General features: G+C 45.4%; 1 protein-coding gene across 1 annotated transcript in view; it reads left to right on the top strand.

Annotated features, from left to right (window-relative positions):
* The window catches only part of KLF7 (Kruppel like factor 7), a 59383-nt gene continuing 40161 nt past the window's right edge, over positions 7–19228 (top strand). Inside the window, exon 1 of the mRNA XM_021398663.1 lies at positions 7–265. Within this exon, the coding sequence (XP_021254338.1) occupies positions 164–265 (102 nt within the window). The 5' untranslated portion in view covers positions 7–163. The remainder of the gene's footprint in view (positions 266–19228) is intronic.

The raw sequence follows: 19228 nt of genomic DNA on the forward strand, positions 1-19228 counted from the left end.
TTTTTTTTTTTTTTTTGAAGTGTGACTGAAACAAAACAAAGCAAAAGGGACGCTGGATCTATCATTGGTTGCTTTTCCTCCTCTTTTTTTTTATGATCCCAAACACCCCCCTCCAGAGCAAACAAACACACACAAAGCAGAGCAGGGGCCGGCCAGCAGCAGCATGGATGTCTTGGCTAGTTATAGTATATTCCAGGAACTGCAGCTTGTCCACGACACCGGCTACTTCTCAGCTTTGCCATCCTTGGAGGAGAACTGGCAGCAGGTGAATGCTTTACGTTACTCCTGTAAATCTCTTAAGTGCAGGCAGTCAGTGCCTCGGGGCTGCGCTTCTGCCTTTATTTCATTTTTTGTTCTCTGATTCAGGGTTGGTTGTTTTCCTTTTGTTTTTCATTAATTTTTTTTCTATTTTTTTTTTCCGCGTGGGTAGACCTGTACATCTCTCTCTTTTTGCCCTGGCCAGCTGAGCAGCCCGTGCAGCTCTGCCTGCCCGCAGCTGTCCGAGCACCTGAGGCCCGCTGACACTCGCCAGGTCTGCCTTTGTGACCGCTCCTGCTTTTATTTCCTTTCATTTTTGAGCTTAGTTTTTCATTTTTTCTTTATTTTTGTTCTTTAAAGTGAGGCTGATCACTTCCAGCCAGTGCTGACAGCTGGCAGCTGGTGGAAACGGAGTAGATCATTCTTATTTTCAGGTAATTAGTACATGTCAATAAAAATCCTAGCTTAAAGCAGAAGCGGGGGCGGGCAGGTGCATGGAGGCAAAAGCTTTGAGGCTGAATTCTGTAAGCAGGGGGGCCTTTTTTTCAGAACGTGAGGAGAAGTGCACGCTTCTTGCTGTGCATTAAGACAATGCCGCCTCTGGCTGGTTCCCATAAACCAGTGCCTTCTGGTTACATGCAGGAAGAATCAGGGTACTTCTAAAGGTGGAAATCAAGTATTGTGAATGCATTGAAATGATGATTGGTGACAGAAAGGAGCTGTATAAAATAGACGGCGAGCCCAAATGCATAGACCTATAAATAGTTATCTGCCAGGATAGGGACGGAAAGGGAAGGCAGCATTCCTCGCTGTAGCCCTGTTTACGGAGGTGATTTTCTGGCAGAAGTGACACCACCAGTTGGAATTGTCTATGCTGGTGTGTCTTTAACAGAAAAAATGTACTCATGGGTAAGAATAGTGGAGTGTGGCTGGAATGACATGTGGTGCTAATGCCACGCACGGACCATGGCACCATCAGCTCAGAAATAATGAGCCACTGGGTTTTGTCTTGCAAGCACTCACATTAGTCTTGGCTAGTGTAAGGGCAGCGTGTGTTCGTTCTCCAGCAAGTGACAGTGTGGAACATTCATTTAATTTTCTTTACAAGTATCTGTGCAGGGAGAAATGTGGCGAGTCAGGCTGTAGCTTTGTCATCTGGCTGTGCTGTGGCTGGATCTTTAAAGGTTTGCCCTAGTAAAATTGTTTTGGCTCTGGTTTCATGTGTTCACACACCTACGAGAGGTTTACTGACAGCTACGTGTGAACACATCCAGGATTTAATGTGCAAAATGACCGATCCAACTTTGCTTTATCCTCCAAGGGGGTGGGGATGCTTTTGGTTATTAATATTCAGCTTGACATCCATGGTAGTCACATCTGCTTTCCTTTCGTAATTTTAACATGCTAATTAAACCGAAGAGGTTGATATAATTTCATTTAAAAAAATAATTTCATAGCATTGTTGTTGTTGGATCGGTTGCATATTAGTAACAGCCCAGGAAGTCCAAAGCGAGATAATCTGTTGACATAGCCAGCATGCTTTAGGCAGTACTATGCGTGATACTCTGTCTCCTGCTGCCTTCTTTTATGTGTGGCAGAACAGTGGTTTGTTTGATAAGGAACAAAGTACCTACCCAAGCCCACTCTTCGTGTTGCAGAATTTAAATGTAACACTTTCCTGGTTAAACCCCACTAACTCTCAGCATATTTGAAAAGCAAAGATGAGAATAAATTACTACATTTTCCATTGTTTCCCCTCAGATCTTCCAAGCAGTGCCCAATGTTTCATAATACATCCTGTATTTACAATTTGTTTTTCTCCCCTGTTGCTGCCTGGACACTCCTTGCAAACAGCAGGGGAGCAAAGCTGATGGATCGCTGGTGGGAACAGCTGCTGTCACTGTACAGAGCGTGCTGCCACATGGGCTTGGCAGACCCACTAACTCAGAGACCCCAATTTCAGTCTTCTGAATCACTTGTGAACAGAGCCAGGTCTTAGGGATTTATTCACTTAGGGCAAACTGTAGCAGCTTTAGGACACGTTACACATGTGTGGGTGTGCACCTGAAGGCATCCCTTAAAACTGTCAGTGTGCAGTCAATCCTAGGGAAGACAGCTGGCAAGGCAGTGACCAATCCCTGTGGGAAGCGTTGAGGCTGAGAGCAGCAGCTTTAGTTCTGAGCAAAGATGCTTGAATGGGTCTTGCCTCCACTCCCATGAAGAGCTCTAGTGCAAGACCTCAGCTCCCTGGTGGCTGCAGAGCAGTGTTTCTGGCAGCAGCAAAGCCTTGTCCCCAGGAGATTACTTCAGAGTCTCTTAAATGGGGGGAAGTAGTTGTGTGGGTCAAGAGCAGGCTTCCTGGTTGGGCTGTGAGCTCGGGTTGTTTTGTGATTAGCAGGCTGTTGGCCCTCTATGGAGAGAGGTTAGTCCATGCTAATTGCTTCTGCTAGAAGTAGTCTCTTGTGATACTATAAAAGATGAGTGTGCCCCACTAAAAATTTGAAGGCACTCTGGGGTGAGAGTGTTGCACAGTCCTGACTCCCTGTTCTCCTGACTCTGGACCATGCTTTTGTAGCTGCTGGCTGAAGATTTCACAGCTGGGCAGTTGCTCATATTTCCGATTGTGAAACATCGTCACTCAGAGAGGGCACTGACAGACAGCAACAGGCAGGTTGCTAAACGCTTGCATGTGGTCAGCGATCTCTCCCTTTTTCCCTTCCCAGTTCAAGAGAAACGTGAGCAAGTTTGGCATCTACACTTTTGACAGCATCGGAGCTGAATGAGCAGCCCAACATATGTACAACACAAGTGAATTTTGTCATCTCTTCTGTACATTTCCTTTTCAGGAGAAAAAAATACAAAAAACTGTCACTCCATCCCAGATGTTGTTTACATAGTAAAAGTAGAAATACCTGGAGTGAAACTGGAACTGAATCCATGATATGTTTTGCATTATTTTAAAACAGATGTTGGTGGGGAGGGAGGGCTTGGGTTTTAGGCAAAAAAATGGCTTTATTGTGTCAGCTTTGGCTGTCCTCCTTCAGCTGAAGCGCTTGTGAGGTCAGGAGTGTTTTGGAGTGGAGAGGTCAGGGTCTAATGAGTAGCTCAGCTTCATCAGGAGAGAGGGAACTTTGTTTAGTCTCTTCAAGCAACGTTGCACAGTCACAGCACTAAGAGAGATGAAAGAAAGAGGTGGGTTGTGCTTTGAAAAATCAGGCATTTGCTGTACACCAGCTGGCTGGTATCACCGTATCTGTCTGTTTCTGCCTGATGCTCCATCCTTGCAGTAATGTGAACCGTCTGGGCTGCTCTCGTCCCTGCGAGCTGACTCTGCATTTCAGAATCCATCTGGGGGTAGATTTCAGCACTTGTGTGGCTGTTGCCCTGCGGCATGTGGAGCTCTGGTCACACGCCATTGCTCAGGAGTAGGTGTCTGATGTGGCATCCCCGAGACTGGGACCAGGCTGCAGGAAGAGCAGCATGAGGCTGGGGAGCACCCTGTGGCTCTGCACGGAAGGAAGCGGGCAGAAGGCTGGTTTTGAGGGAGGTGGCTGCAAGGAGTGTATCCCATGCACATGCACATGGTCCCACTGTCAGCGTGCTGGGTTGCAAAGTGAGAACTGGCGGGGGCTAGACCTGGGACTTCAACCTGTTCCTTGTGCTGTGCCCTCACAGCAGTGTTTGAGGGGTTGTTAAAAGATCAATGTGCAGAGGGCATCTCCTGTAGTTGGATACGTCTCTTCTAAGTGCAAACTTCAAACCGCCCCTACTGTCCTGTCACTTTGGAGGTCTCTGGACTCACCATCCCTCTGTGGAGAAGAGGTCTTCTGGGAATATGTTTTGGGGCTCTCTTCATTTTCTGTGGGGGAGGGTCACAGAGCACTTTGGCATTTGTGATTCCCAGAGCACAGCAAGCAGGTAGCTGCACAGGGCAACTGTGCGTGTAGTTTGATTCAAAAGTTTAAAATCAGCAGGGTTTGAGTGTCATACTACAAGACAGCTAGCCTTTCCCATGTGTGTCACGGGGCAGAACAAATCTTATTGGTGAGAATAGCATTGTATCATTGAACTGATAATGTTTCCTCTTGCCTTGGCTGACCCAGTTGCTCTCAACTGCAGCAAGCCCTGATCCTTCAAAGGGAGATGTATGTATTCTGAAAGCATAGAATCAAGGAAACCTTTGTTTTGCCCTTGACTCTGTGGTAGAGCCGCCTTTGTGTATTTTTAATCAACTCTTTAAGCCTCATTTTATCTTGTTCTGAAATGGCTGGCACCAACGATGCTGAGGCATGGTCTTCGTGGGGTGGGGAGGTTGAAATGACCCATCCTGGCAGAGGGCCTGGAGATCCCAGTGTTGTGTGAGAGCGTCCCAAAGTGACTAATCTAGTGGAACTCTTTAATCTTAATGCTGACTTCTCCTTGGCAGACAGGATCATTTTCAGGCCTATAGGAAAAGTTTCCATGCTACTGGAAAGGCATAAATCACATTGGAAAACATTCCTGCCTCCCCATCGTCTCCATTGTTCTAGTTTAATGGCATAGTTGGCCACTACATAAACTAAAACATCTCTTTTAATATTGCTATTTCATTTTGGTTCCAGTCACAGTGCAACTCATTTCTTAAGTGCTTATAGTACATCATGCCTCTTGAGAATAACTTGCAGAAAGGGTTGACTTCCAAGAACAGCCACATGTGTAAGGCAGTGTATTTTGGACTTGAGCACCAGTCCATGCTCTCTGCTTGCTCCATGTGCTGAAAGCAAGCTCTTGTCACCCTGTAGGAGGAGATGGAGAAAAAGGAAAGACAAACTGGAAACCGCTGTCTGTGTTGTTTTGTGATCCCCTTAATTACAGAAGCTGTTATAAATTATTAAACTATTATGAAAGTGTAGAGCCCTGCAACCCGTGTTAGAAGTGTTAAATAGTTGTTTCTGTGTGTGACTTATGGCAAGTGATTTTGAAATGGAGTATATACCTGTAGGCAATGCACAGTCGTGTGGATACTAAACTTCAATATACTTCCTCTTATTTGTTTGGGATGTTTTAACCCTCACACCTCACAACTCACCCATGTCTTTATGTTACAATAGGCAGCGCATAGACTTGAGTAGGCTACGTAAAAATCAAGATATATAGCTAGTCTGCGATGCAATACGTCCATGTGGAAGTGGCAGAAACTCTTCAGTACAATGTACTAATTTCACACTGAAGTTTCTGAGGTTGGAGGACAATTTTTTTTTTTTTCCTGGATACTGCCTTATTTTTGAGGCCTTGTCCAGTATCTTTCCACTGAGAAGCATCCAGTGTGTTGGTTCTCCATTCCGCACTGGAACATGTGGTGCAGGAATGTAAGAAGGAAGTTGTTTCTGTATGATTCTGTAGCTGCACGTGACCAACCTTGATTGCATTTGTCCTTAGAAAAAAGGGATGTTGCTCACTGGTGGAGCAGCGTTGGTGTTCACTATGTTAAGCAGTTGTGTAATAGTACACCTCATACCAAATCTGTCACATCCTGCAAAAGGGAAGAAATACTTGTGATCACAACACTCAAAACCTCCTAAAAATTATTCACAAGTATTGTAATTGGTGGGAGTTTTCATTTTAGATGGTAAAGCTGAATTCTGGAGAATTAATAAAGGTTTTCAAGAGTGATGCTGAGTCCCTCTTACTTTTGTCTCTGTTCCCCTTCCTCCCTTGTTTTACTAGGTAGAGGACAGGTTTGGAGCACAGATCTGATTAAAGTATATTCCCCAGTTTGATGCTGTTGTATTTGAGACCATCTCAGTTTTCTTCTGTTGACTTCGGTCTTATTAGGCACTACATGTCTCTGAGTGCCTGAGCTGAGTACTCTCTTGGCTGTGTTTCCTTCCCAGCGTTACCACTTCGTGTTCAAAAATCATACGCTTGGTTCACAAAGCACTGAGATGGTCTTTAAAGACACAAGCTTTTTAAAAAGCTTTGGTGTTCCTTCTACTTTTCTTGTTTCTGAGCCACTGAAGACTTGTCCTGTGGTCTTTTGTTTTTAAAAATAAAAATGCTGATTACTTGATTCTGGCAGCATTAAGAAAATGCTTCTATTGTCTAAGCTTAAGAGACAGCAGCATGGAGATATGTGCACATCCCTGTGTGTGCCTGTGCTAGCCAGGCTGCGCTTGCCACCCCTGGTCTTGGCAGCAGCTGGTGGGGAGGGCTGCCTGGCTGCCTGTGAGAGCAGGGTCTGCATCTCTTCTCCCTTCCTAGAGGAAATTGCTTCAGCCTTTGTGCTCTGGGGTAGTTAGACATCTTGGATTGCATCAGGGTGCCAAACCTCTCCCCAGTTCTTCAGTTACTAGACAAGTTGGTAGCTCTTTGCTTCTCCTGTGGATGTTGCAAGGGTCGCTATTTGAGGCTTGGAGTGTTGGAGGCTTGGGGTGCTTGGGAGCAAAGGCTGGGGCAAGAGGGGCTGTGCTGGGGGGCAGGCAGTGTCCCAGACCCAGCCACCCCATCCCATGGGATGAAAGTGCAGGGCAGCTGAGAGCCCTCTGTGGGTGCAGGATCATCTCTGTGAAATAGTGTAGACAAAGAGCTGAAAGTTGACCTTAACCCCTCCTCCCCTGGGGTCTGTGGTATCGCTGAGACATCCTGTGTATGGTGCTAATGCTACCCCATCTTGGTCTTTAGAAAGTGGGACAAACAGCAGTTGGGTGTAGGAAACTTGGACAGAAAGACAAGGATTTGTTAGTTTTTCATGTTTTAATATTTTTCACTGCATTGATAAGCTGCTCTGGTGCTCTTAGTTGTTTTAAAGGAGGTACCTGCTCTTTCTTTGTTCTCACACGAAGGATGCTTTCCAATCCAGAGCATTTCTGCTCAGTGCAACTGTGTATTCATTACACGTGGTGTTGTTTAGAGAACTATTAAGGTGCATGTGGTATACTTTACAATGTACACTAAAGAGTCTGAGTCACGCACAGACAGCGTATTAATGCTTGGTGAAGGTCCCACAGACATACGCATTTAAGTGTCATAATGGTTTTGAACACGAGGCTTATAGACCATGTCTGACACATCCTAATCCTGTTGGCTATTTGCCAGCGTTGTGGACCTGCGTGCAAAGCTAGGGCTTAAATCAGACGAGGGTGCCAACAGCCCCTGCTCAGCAAGGGGTGGGGAGGTAGCCAGGAACAGAAGCAAGTCCAGGAGACAATGTGATTGATGGGGGGGCATGCAAAGGAGAAGGACACTGGCTTGTGAGAGGCTTTTCTGAGAGAGTCCAATTCATGTCCTGATTTACAAATCCTGCCCTTAAATTTACAGCCTCCCAAGGTCGATTTTAAAGGCACACTGGCATACGGTTGACATTTGACCGTGATAGAGCTTGGTAAATCAACATGCTTTGACATAAACTACAATCAGTGAAATTATCTCCATCTATATAATTAAAAAAAAAACATGCCGTAAGCAAGGTTTGTGCTTTTTGGATGGGATCATCTTGCCCACCTGCTGTCTTTGCAGCTCTCGCACTGCAGCGTTCTTCCCATGCAACTGAGTAAAGTGACTGGAAATCAAAGTGAAAGCGACTGTTTGTTTGGATTGTGCGGTGAGGAAAATGCATGCAGCGTGACAAGTAAATTAGATTTTAAAAATGCTTTCACTACTAATAGGCCTCTATGCTGTTAGGCATTTGGTTTTAATCCTGACTCTTCAGTGGGCATGCTTCATTTCCAAGAAGAAGGAGAGTTCTTGGGTTGCAAACATTTGCAGTTTCTAACCCTTGCTGACTTGTTTTGCCTCCAGCCTAGGAGGGGAATTGGCATCCTGCTTTGTACTGGTGGGGGTGAGGTAGGGGGCTGCCTTCAATTGCCTTCGGTTGTTCTCCACTGGGGCTGAATGGAAAACAAAGGTTCCAGCAAGCAAAGGCCACAGCAAGAATGTTTGGTAGGTAGGAGAGCAGAAGGGGGGAGAGCTGCTCCTGTCTGCTTGCTTTTTACACTCTCATCACAGCCGTAGGTGTGATGTCAGAGACTGAGCTTTGGGTCGCTTTTCTGCTTGATTCGGATCTGCCCTTGTACATCACATCCTGGGTGTGTGAAAATTTAGGCGATGATGTTGTGGTTCCAAAACTCATATATTCTAATGAAACACTTCAGATTAAACAAAAATGTCATTTTTTTTTCAGCTGGAGACTGTTTTGTAGAAATGTTTCAACCAGGGCTACTTTTTAGAGGCTTTCCTGAGGGCCTGTCCCTGTTTCTGATGTGAGAGACTTGGTTTGACACGTTCAGCTTTGTTGTCCTGTGGCCCTAAAACTTGATTCATTTTTTCCCAGCTAGTATCAATTTGGCTAAAAAAAAAGATATCTGGGCTCATTGCAGCCTGTGACGCCATAAGCAGTGTCTGACTGCTTCTGGTCCTTAACCTGGAGGTACAAATCTGGTGAGGCATACAGATGCGTGAGGTGTGCAATAGCAGTGCAGCTACATGTCTCCATCATCTCCTCGCAGCTGCTGGTCACTTTTCTCCCCACTCAGCTCTGCTCATATGGTCTCCTCACAGCAAGGTGCAAGGTACTCTGCCATCTTTTGGGTGAGAGTTCTTGCTTGCCCTGCCTGGGCATCCCTGGCTCACTGCTGGTTCTGAGGTGCTTTGCATCCTATGCTACAGCGGCTTGGAGGCTTTGATCTTTTGCTTGTGGCTGCACAGTGGTTTCAAGGGTCACAGCCCTCCAGAGTTTGCTGTCTGCTTCTAACTAGTGAAAAGCACGTCATGATCCTTGTTTGGAGGTTGTTTTCTTCTTTTCTTTCTTTTGGCCTCCTGTATCAGTCTGGAAAATTTACACTGCTCTGAAGGAAACATTCCACTCATCTGCAAGCTACTACAGCTGCTGCATGAGTAATAAAATAAGAAAGGGAGGGAGAGAGAAGAAGAAAGATGGGAGCTGGTGTTTCATATGGAAAGCATCAGGACAGAAACGGCTTTGTTTCCGACACGTGGACAGCGGAGAGGCTGCGTTTGCTGCTCAATGGAAAGTCTGTGCCAGTGAAAAGAAACCTCCCTCATCAGTGACTAGATCAGTTGGGGAGGAATGTCAGTGTCTCTCTTTTTAAATTTGTCTATATTTTAAAATAATAAGGGAAAAGCGGTGGGCACTGGAATGGCTGATGGAGAGTGTGACCAGTTTGGGTAAAACAGCTCTTTTCCATCTCTGTATGCTGCTGCTATCCCAGTCATAGCAGTTCATAAACTATGCCAGCACCTCAGAATGGATGCGAACATTGAGAGGTTGCTGTACTTCGGGCAAGGTGCACATTGTTTTTATGTGGTTTTGGTTTGTGGTCTTTTGGGATAGTGTAAAGTTGTCTTCGTAGGCTTTCCTAGACAACTGAGGAAACCAGAAGCTTGTTTTTGGTGTTGAAAAACATGCTTCTGGTGTAACCAGAAGCCTCTAGTGTTGGAGCTTTAAGAAAGAGGTGAAGGAGCAGAGGGGTTGCAGTCAAATAGTGAGAGAAAGGGGAGCTTCTGTCTGATCAGTCCAGGAGGAAAGTATCAGAGATCTCCTGTTTTAAAGAAGAGGTGGATGGCTCCAAGTGTTGACTCAACCCAGTGAAAGGGACTGTAAGGTGCTTCTGTTGCAGTTGGGGAATTTTAGGATAAGTGCATGTCATCTGGTTTCGTACAAGCACAGCCTAGGGTAGGAAAACTAATCTTCCAAGAGTCAAATGCCTATTCAGCTGGATGCTGAATGATTCCTAGGTTGAAGACTCCACTGGGACTGTCTCAGATGGATTTTATTCATACAGTGAAAGCTAGATCAACTGCAAGGCCTTGTAATTTAGGATTTTCTTTGAGCAAGCTGCATCTCTCATCAGATATTATACTGTGAAAAGGTGGGAATTTCTGTCTGCTTCCCATTTCTGTATGTTTAAGTGGAAAAGGTTAAGAAAACCTATGACATCTAGTTCCGAACTCTTTTTTCTCTCTGTGAAAGGGAAAAATAGTTCTTACATCACATGAGGGTTTTGGATCAGTTGGTGAGTCAGATCCTGGCTGATGCAAACTGATGCAGATCTGCCAAAGTCACAGTGGTGATACGCAGATTTACACTGGCCCAGCATCTACAAAGTCACTTGACACTTTGGAGGAGAATGGTCTATACAAATCCTGAATATTGTCAGGATGTGGAAAAAATACCAGGATGTGGGCACAACACAGCACACCCATCTTAATGATTTGATTAAAACAACATTGCTGCTCTATGGCTCTTATGAACGTGCTTCAAATGTTATCAGGGGGAGGAGATAGTCTCAAGAGCCATAATGGGAGGATACATTTTTTTAAAATGTTGTGCAGTAGGCCACTAAGTTATGCCCTGACCGTATTGGCTTATTTCTGTTTTATAGTGAGTATGGCCTTAGGCATCTTGTTTCTCCCCCTACTTTCAGCTAATATATAATGGAAACTCTGCTGGAAATAAATTTTCTCTCCATCAAAAAGAGGCTCTCTATGAAACAAGATGCAGCATGGTTTGTTTGCTTTGTTTTTTCAAATGAAGAAAACATGGAGGTGGGAAGGGAAGAGATGTTTCTAAGCTCTGAACATGCTCTCCCCAGCACTGCAAGGTAGGATGATACCTGGTGTGGGCTTTGCTTCCCCCAGTACAGTGATACCTGTCTGGGAAACAAAGGCAGGTGGGAGTGGTCTCCGAGCACTCTCAATGTTTGGGAAGATGGAAGGATCTTGCTCTGGTTTACCCTCAGACTTTCATATTCGGCAGTGGAAACTAACCTGAAAGTGCATGTAAACGATCTTCTGGAGCCTTTTGTGTAATTCCATGGGCAGTTTCTTCAAGGGATCAGATAAATGAGCAGAATGATATTTTGGCCTTACTTCTGTAAGTAAATCTACTTCAAGACATTTTTGCCATGTTTTAGTCGTGTCAAAAAACTGTGGTCCAAGTGTGAGTCATCTGAAGGCAGGGCCATGTGTGTGCATGGATGGGTGGCCAGATGAGCACCTCATCTGGGGAATCCATCGCATGTGTGCGGTGTGCCGGGCTGGAGGAGAGGCCAAGTTGGTGGAGGTGGGGCTTCCTCCTAGGCTTACTGAAATCAAAAGTGAATCTGTGTCATGTCATGTAGCACCATGACATTGAGAGAGTGTGGGGCTGAATTCTGTCCTCTGAGGTTGAGAAAGATCACAGGAGAGCTAATGTTCAGCATGGGGGGGATCTAACTGGCAAATTCTGATGGGAAATGAGGTTCAAGAGCAGAGTACACGGGATGAAAAGGCATTTTCAGTCACTGCCTTCATCCAGCATCAATTATCTGTGCGTATAAGCCAATCTGGTCCAGTGCTAATTTCTAAATTGCTAATTAGCAGTTCTACTAATTCAGAAATTTCTAATCCAGAAATGAGCACTGAAAAAAAATCTCTGTTACATCGTAACATTCTTTTGCCTGAGTGCTGTTTCTTACTGTGTGCCCTGTTGCAACTTCCTTGTCTCATTGGAAATCCACCTAGCGTGAGACCCTGCTTTCCTTGGAAGCATGGGCTAAAACCTCATCTGGGGGAAGAATATCTAAAAGCCTGTTTTTCTTCCTACTTCAATCTAATTCCTCGCTGTCCTGTATTCTCTCGTTTGTCCATGAGCAACTCCATTGCTTTGTTTGGTTTCATATCCAATCCATAAAAGAATGATGATACGTTTTCCCGTCTTTATCTACGTTAACTCTTTCAAGCATTTTCATCTAAGTGAGACTTCCTCTCACTGACTGGAGATTATAATACTGACTGTGCAGCAGACATGAAAAATAGTAATAAATGTGCATGTCCCTTTCAATTTTGTCCTACTTTCCATCTTGGTGTTCCCTCCAGTTTTCATGTACATATTGGTCTTTGCTGTCATGTCTGCTCAGGATGTCTTTTCAGCCCAACTGGATCTCAGCTTTGTAGTTAGTGTGTGTGCTCTGTTGCTATTTCTTCTATAAATGCATTAATTTATCTTTCTCCAAATTCAGTCTCCGTGTGGGCTGCTCCTGTGTGGGTTTCTTTATATACTCTCTCCAGCTGATGGCATCACAAAAAACAAACAAACAAACAAAAACAACAACAACAACAAACTTTTAGCATTTACTCTTTTTGCCCTTTTCCCTGCTTTCTTCACACTGAAAGTTTTTTATCAGTTTCCTTAGTTTTCTGGTTTGTTTTTATTGAAATGTCTTTTATAATGGGGGCTGCACTCCGTCAAGTAAATGGAAACAAAAAAAATGATGCCGAGTTTTGTTTATTTGCTTAGTCAAACAGATCAAAACTCAAGTGGATGAAGTAAAAATTGTGTTAATGATTGGACATGATGGTAGCTGGTCAGAGTGGTTATACTGACAGCAGACAGTGGAAAACCTCAGCATTTTAGAGTCTAAAAACAAGTACAGGTGCAGGTTTGAAAACTGCGTGGTTCGTAGTGATGGGAAGAAGTAGGGCTGCCACGAGTTGCTGCCCCTTGTTCAGAAAACAGCATACGTATGCCAGAAGCTGAAGACCACTGGTTTTCTTGATCATGGCTCATTAGAAAAGCTGCTTGAGTTTCTGTGACACCTGACACACCTCTGTCCTGCCCCTCAGCAAAGGGAGTGATGTGGGCAGGGTCCCAGCACCACCCCGTTGCCTAGGAGGTGGCCCCTCTTGGTGGCCACGGTGGCCATGGGTAAGGTGGCTCCATGGCGCCATGGGAGAGCACATCGGACCTGCAGCACCCTCATGCTGAACCCACGGCAGAGGAAAGATGCTGTTGTCAGTGTGAGGAGCTTGGAAGGCACCGCTGGGAGTGTACATCTTCCTCGTCTTTTACGTGGGCTCAACCTGTGAAGCTGTGAACATGTTTCTGGGTGCTGGCTGCCACTAAGAACCCTTCCTGGTGTTTCCACTGGCTCGCTGCATGGCCCCAGTCCCTGCAACACAGAAAAGCACCATTTTTACCTCCCCCGCAGCCATTGTTGCTGAGTCAGTGCTGGGCAGGCAGCTCGGCCTTGTCCCGAGGCTGCTGGAAGCAATGGAAATAATTCCCTCACATCCAAGTGGGTTCTGGACTGGACCCAAGAGAGGCAGGACTGGTACATCCTGGCTGCGCCACCATAAAGGAGGATTTGAGGAAGCTGCTAGCAGGGGGCATGCTTGAGATGCGGGGAAGCACTAAGTGCCATGAGCTGCGGTAAGCTGGGTTGCTCGCCCTGCACTCAAGTCCTTCCTGGTCTGTTTGTCCACTTTACTGCTTTTAACCGTTGCTGCTCCTTTGGGGCAGCTCAGGATGCTTGCAGAGGAGGCTTGCAAAGAAGTATTTTCCTGGTGTTTTGGAGGACGTGTGATTCCCTTTCCTTCCTGCACAGGAGTGCTGCTCAACCCATGGTGTCTGCTGGGGTTGCAACAAAGCAGTGGGGCCTCACTTGATAGTAATGAGCTGCGCAGCTGGTTGTGGGCCGCAGAGCTGCGATGATTTTCTCTAGGTTGTGCCTCTGAAAACTGTTCACAAAAACTGTAATCTTCTCTTTTTTTTTTTTTTTCAGCAAGCTTTTAAGAGAAGTTGTCCTTGAAGAGTGTGGGAGGATACAAAAGAACATGTTAATCAATGCTCAGCTGGCCTGTGGGGCAGTAACAATGTTCTTCTAGAAGTGCAGGTATCAGGTGTACAAAACAGGGTCATGCCTGGGAATTAGCAGCTTTCTCAAGCACAAATGTTCCATGAACAGTACAGAGGTGAGCATCTTTTAGGGATGTTTGTGTGGAGAACAAGGACTGCAAAGAAACAGGTTCTGCACAGTGTGCTGTTGCAGATGTTCTTGCAGACAAGCATGTAAAAAGCCAAATGTTTTAATGAAAATTAAGGAGTAAAAGAGAAGAAAGGACCTGCTACAATTAGGCACCACGTGACATCGGCCTTATGAGCTGATGGCGTGATTGCATTGCTCCACATCCCTGGTGTATTATTCCACTTAATGACTTCCAGGTGGAGTTGAAAAAAGAAGTGTGTGTAGAAAATCCACTTTCTATCGAGATACTAATCAATACAAAAGTTTAAGTTCAGAGATAAAATACGAACAAGAAAACTGGAAAAGCAGTACTCTTTGTGCATATCTGTATTTCAGCACCAGGGACCAACAGTGAGGAAGGACTTTCTCCTCCACCCACTGTGCCAGTGGATTTGTGTGGTCTGGGGCAGTAAAATTTCCTAGCAGTACCCTGGTGAGTGGGAGGACTGACACCTACAGTCTTGCAGAGTTGCTTTTTTGAGGCTCAGATTTTCTAAGAGCAACGACAGAGCTGTTTCAGCAAAGCAAATTGCATATGCTTCCATCTAAGACCCAGGGTTTTAGAGCATTCAGGTGTCTGTTTGGTATGACAACTGAGCTTTGAACAGGTAGCATGCTTCAGTCATTGCCCATAGAGAGCAGGGAACTGCAGGTGCCCATTTTTCTGGCTGAGAATTTGGGGCACCCAAATACTCAGTTGTCACAAAGAGGAAGCCAAGAGTAGAGCCTGAAAGGGCTACTGGTTCCCTGATCTCTATTTTAATTAAATTCTTTTTGCAATTGTCTTCTCTGGCAGTTTAGCTGGTGGAATGTGGTCTAGCAGAGGAATTTTTGGCTGCAGACTTGACAGGAATATTTTTCTGGGCCAAATTCTTGCTTAGTGTAAATTAAGATAACTCCACTAGCTATGATTAGAGTTCTAGTGATTTACTTCTCCCTGTGAGAATCTGGCCCTGGCTTGCAGACAGTGGGCAGTGTCATATAATTTGTTCTTTTTAATTTTAGTCTGTCTAGACACTTGTACAGCACCCCTTTCTGGGAGAGCTTTATGCCAGCAGCTCTGGAGTAGCACCACACTTTTCTGATGAGAAAACCTTGGTAAATACAGTGTAGAGACACATGGTGAGTTCAAGTTCAGCCTTTTACCTTCCTTGTGCAGTATTTGGCTTTGATGGTCTTTGTGTTTTTATGTCAGAGAGGTGGCAGGATTTCATCATGGTGAAGGGGAAAGCGAGTCTGTTGTTTTCCCCATTTTTTGACCGTGTCCAAGCTGAGTGCAGAAGAAGGACAACTGGTGCAGATGCAGCATTTCTGTGGTGCTTTTTCTTTCCAGCCATGGCTGAAACCCACTTTCTGTGGGTAAGAAGGTCTTTCTCTCCTGGTTTTAAAGGCCATTTGATGTCTTGTGTTTGTTATTACAGTCACTCCTTCCCCCCATGCTGTCAGTATTTACTGCTCACCTTTTAGCTTCTCTGTTGTGTTTTTTCCTTCACAAACCACCTGGGGTGGTGCGCACACACTGCTGTCTGTGTGATTCCCTTCCTCACACTTGGCTTATGGCACGTGCAGAGCCCCGCTTTTAATGAATCCTCAGATTTGCTGGCCATACTTGAGCAGATGATTAGCTATAAGTGTTTTTCTCCCGTTCTCTTGCCAGTTCCTGAGTTACTTGCCAGGACTGTCTGTAAACTCTTTGTGAAGAGCCAAACACAGAAGGGCCACAACTCTGACCAGGGCTTGGCAGTGGTAGTGATGTATACCCTTCTACTACCGCTCCTTCTGTTTGAATCCAAACACACTTAACTCAGCCCCTAGTCCCCATAGTATTTTTACGAGATTTGCTATTCATAAAGTCCCACCTTCTGCAGTCACATTATTGTTAACTGCCTACATTTACGTGTCTGTCCCCAGCCCATGAAGGAAAGGCTTTTTATAGCTGCAAAGAAAAGCCTGAAGGTAGGGATCCTAAAGCAATTAAAAGTAAGATTTATTTTTAGGAAAAAAAAAAAACAAAAAACAGAACAACCCAACACATAATGCACAAAATATGTATGGGTTTCCACCTGAGCTTGATCAATACTGACAGAGCGGAGCTCTCCCAGAAAAGCAGCTTGCATGGAAATGGGTAAGAGATTCTTTGTGCAGTCTAATGATTTTGAGAGACATTTCCCCTGTGAACTGCTGCCGAGTTTGCACCCCTTCCCCCACGGTCGGCAGAGGCAGGAACATATGACCAGCTGCGTGTAAGCCATTGCTGTGTTAATAATGCTGCTGTATTGATCAAATTGGGCTTCTTTGTCACCAGGGACATCTGGGGGGATTTGTTCAGACTCTTAAGGCTATGCCTCCTAAAGAGCATTTTCCAGTCTTTTCACTGGGCGAAGGGTGTGCTGTGCTTTTTGTCCTAGCCTGCAGAACAGTGCTTTCAAAAGATTTCATGGTGTCCCACCACCCACTGCCTCTCTTTTCTGCTCTCACGGCTTCCATCTCATTGCTGCTCAGAACTGGCCATGTCTCAAGCTTCAAAATGTGTTGCAGCAAGATCTGATTCTCTGCCATTGGAGAGCTCCTTGTGGCTGTGAGCACTGCTGCTGCTGGAATGTGAATAAACACAGAGTTACGGGAACAGGAGAGGCTTCCTCTTTGCTTAGAAAGTGAGCAAAACATCGGTAAGAATGCGGCAGAGAAGGAAAACATGTGCAGGGTGGTTTTGTTTCCCTGCCTTTGCCTCTAGGCTGATATTCATGACCTTGTTAAGACGATCGGTCTGCTTCAGAGGCTGCACGTGGTCATTTTTCAGTGTAGGGAAAAAAGAAATGTGGCTTTTATTTTTTCACCTGATAAATTGCCAGTTGCAGGTTTTACTTACAGAACACTCTGAGTAGGTTGAGGAGAATACAATCACCTTGATACTATATTTATGAGTAAAAATGGTATGAGGCAAATAAAGCTCTTAGCTCACACATAAAGAAGAATTTAATGCAGTTTTTGCTTCCAGGAGTGCGTCATTACTTCTGGTGGGATAGGGACACGTTAGCATCTTCGGAGGAGGACTGGAACACCTCAGGGAGCATGCAGGGGCTTGCAGCGTCAATTTGACTTCATGCTTCTTTGACAGATGTTGTGCACTCAGTGCTGTGGTGATGGGAGGTCCACAGAGCTGGGAATACCTGTGGTCTGACAGGAAGGGTTAGAGATGTAAAGTGGATGAAATCCCTCTGAGCCTTGCTCTCATGGTGGGGAGCGTCACTGAGGTGCTCATGTTGTCCTCCTGAATGTGTCTACGTGTTGAAAAGGGCTATGTTGACTTCTGGAGGGACTTGGGATGGCAAAAGTCATGAATAGTGCTTGAAATATTGCATCCTGGATGCGCAGGCTGCTGGTAGTGCCAGCGATAGTGAACACAGCATGTTTTGAGCTTGTTTCTCTTTCTGAATCCTGGTTCCTGGACTGTGGGACTGAAGCAAATCCCTCCAGCAGCCCCAGTTACCACCGCAAGGAATTTTGGCTCTCACTTCAGCACTGATATCATTGTAACCTTCTGGGAAGCGGAGTCAGTGGGAGGAGAAGCAGCAGAGGGCTCCCAGGATCATTCCCTGTGAGGCAGAGGCTCAGCCTGTGGTCTCTTGTGCAAATCCTCCTTGCCTAGCATAAAGGTTACCTTTGTGTGTTTATAACCAAAATAAAATTGCAGCTCCTGGAAGCTGTAATTTGTATGTGGGGGAAGATGATGTTTGTGTTTATCTGTTACAGGGATTGTACCATAGAAGAGTGACAGAGTTCTGAAAGTGTTTGGGATGATGATAGCTGGCAACAGACCCTGCCTATGAGGGCTACTAAAAATGGCTTCACTCGAGCAATACTGATGATAAACAAAGTGACGGAGAGGGTTGGTTGTGCCACAAGGAAGGGGACACTGCTTCTGCAGCAGGAGATCTGTCATTCCTCAGCAACAGAGCACGTGTCCTTGCTCTTCACCTCCCCACAGACCGAGCCAAGAGAGCCTGGCATCATTCTTCCAGGCCATGACAGTGGAGACTTCCATCCCAATGCAAAAAGACAGTAGAGAGAAAGAGCTGTCTAGAGCTGCCTCACAAAAGCAGGCTTATCTTTGAAGGTACTATATAGGCTTAAATAAACGTAGAAAAGGAAAATCAGGGAAAATCAGATGCTTAAGGTAAATTAAATTTTTAAAATGTCTGAGTTGGAAATAGACCCGATAGCATGTCCGCTCCTGAGATTATAATGGCCACAGTATGTTTCTCTTTTCCTTGTTGGTAAATGGATTTTGTTTGTTTCTGTTCTGGAGGGTGGTGAGGGACCAGAATACCCTGTACCAAACCCTGTATGTTTGGTAGTGAGTTGGAGCCATGTGTGATGGTTCAATCAGTAAAGCTCTATGCTGTGAGTCTGCCATTTTCTAATTCCCAGCAACATCATTAGGTTCTTCTGATCTTGGAGAAAGGCGCAGCATCAAGTTTCATTGGTTTTACTCAAATATAATACTTAAGGATGGGCTGGAAAGCCAGAGGTCTCACTAAGATCCTCTGAGCAGCAAGGTGCAGGCAGAATGGATGCTGAAAGCCTTGCGGCATTGTCAGCAGAGATGCCCTCACCTTCAGAAGGTGGTGCTGAGTGTTGTGCTCATTATGGACCTGGAATTAATTTGGGAACCCTCCCAATTAATCTGAGAGGGACAAGTGCCAGCAAAAACGTGAGGTGGGGTCTGGCAGTCTTGCACAGTAATCTCCAATATGTTTCCAGGGACATTTTGCTAGGAGAAAGAGTAGGTTGCTAGGAGAGAGACAGAGCATGACAAGGGGCAGTGCCTTGCCTTGTCCTCGAGGCTCATGCCAAAATAAAGTGTTGCTGAGGAGATGCAGTGTGAAGGAACAAGGGAAGGAGAGGATGCTGGTGGGAGAAAGGGCTGGAAGGAAGAGCCTCTGGAGAGTTCTTGTGTCAGCTTTCTGAGCAGGTCTTAGTCAGGTCCTCTCCCATCCTCCACCTCTTTCACCTGCTGTTGCAGAGCTTCAGTATCTCCTGATGCTTCATCAGAGCATCCAGTCTCTGCTTTTCACCAGCCTGCTTGCAGTAATGTAGTACCACCCTCTGGGTCTTTCTGTGTTGTAATCTCTGCATACCTGACATTCGGCAGGTATCCATACTGGGCATTTCTGTGAAGGATGTCA

The sequence above is a fragment of the Numida meleagris genome, chromosome 5, assembly GCF_002078875.1.
Source record: "Numida meleagris isolate 19003 breed g44 Domestic line chromosome 5, NumMel1.0, whole genome shotgun sequence".
Classification (NCBI taxonomy): domain Eukaryota; kingdom Metazoa; phylum Chordata; class Aves; order Galliformes; family Numididae; genus Numida; species Numida meleagris.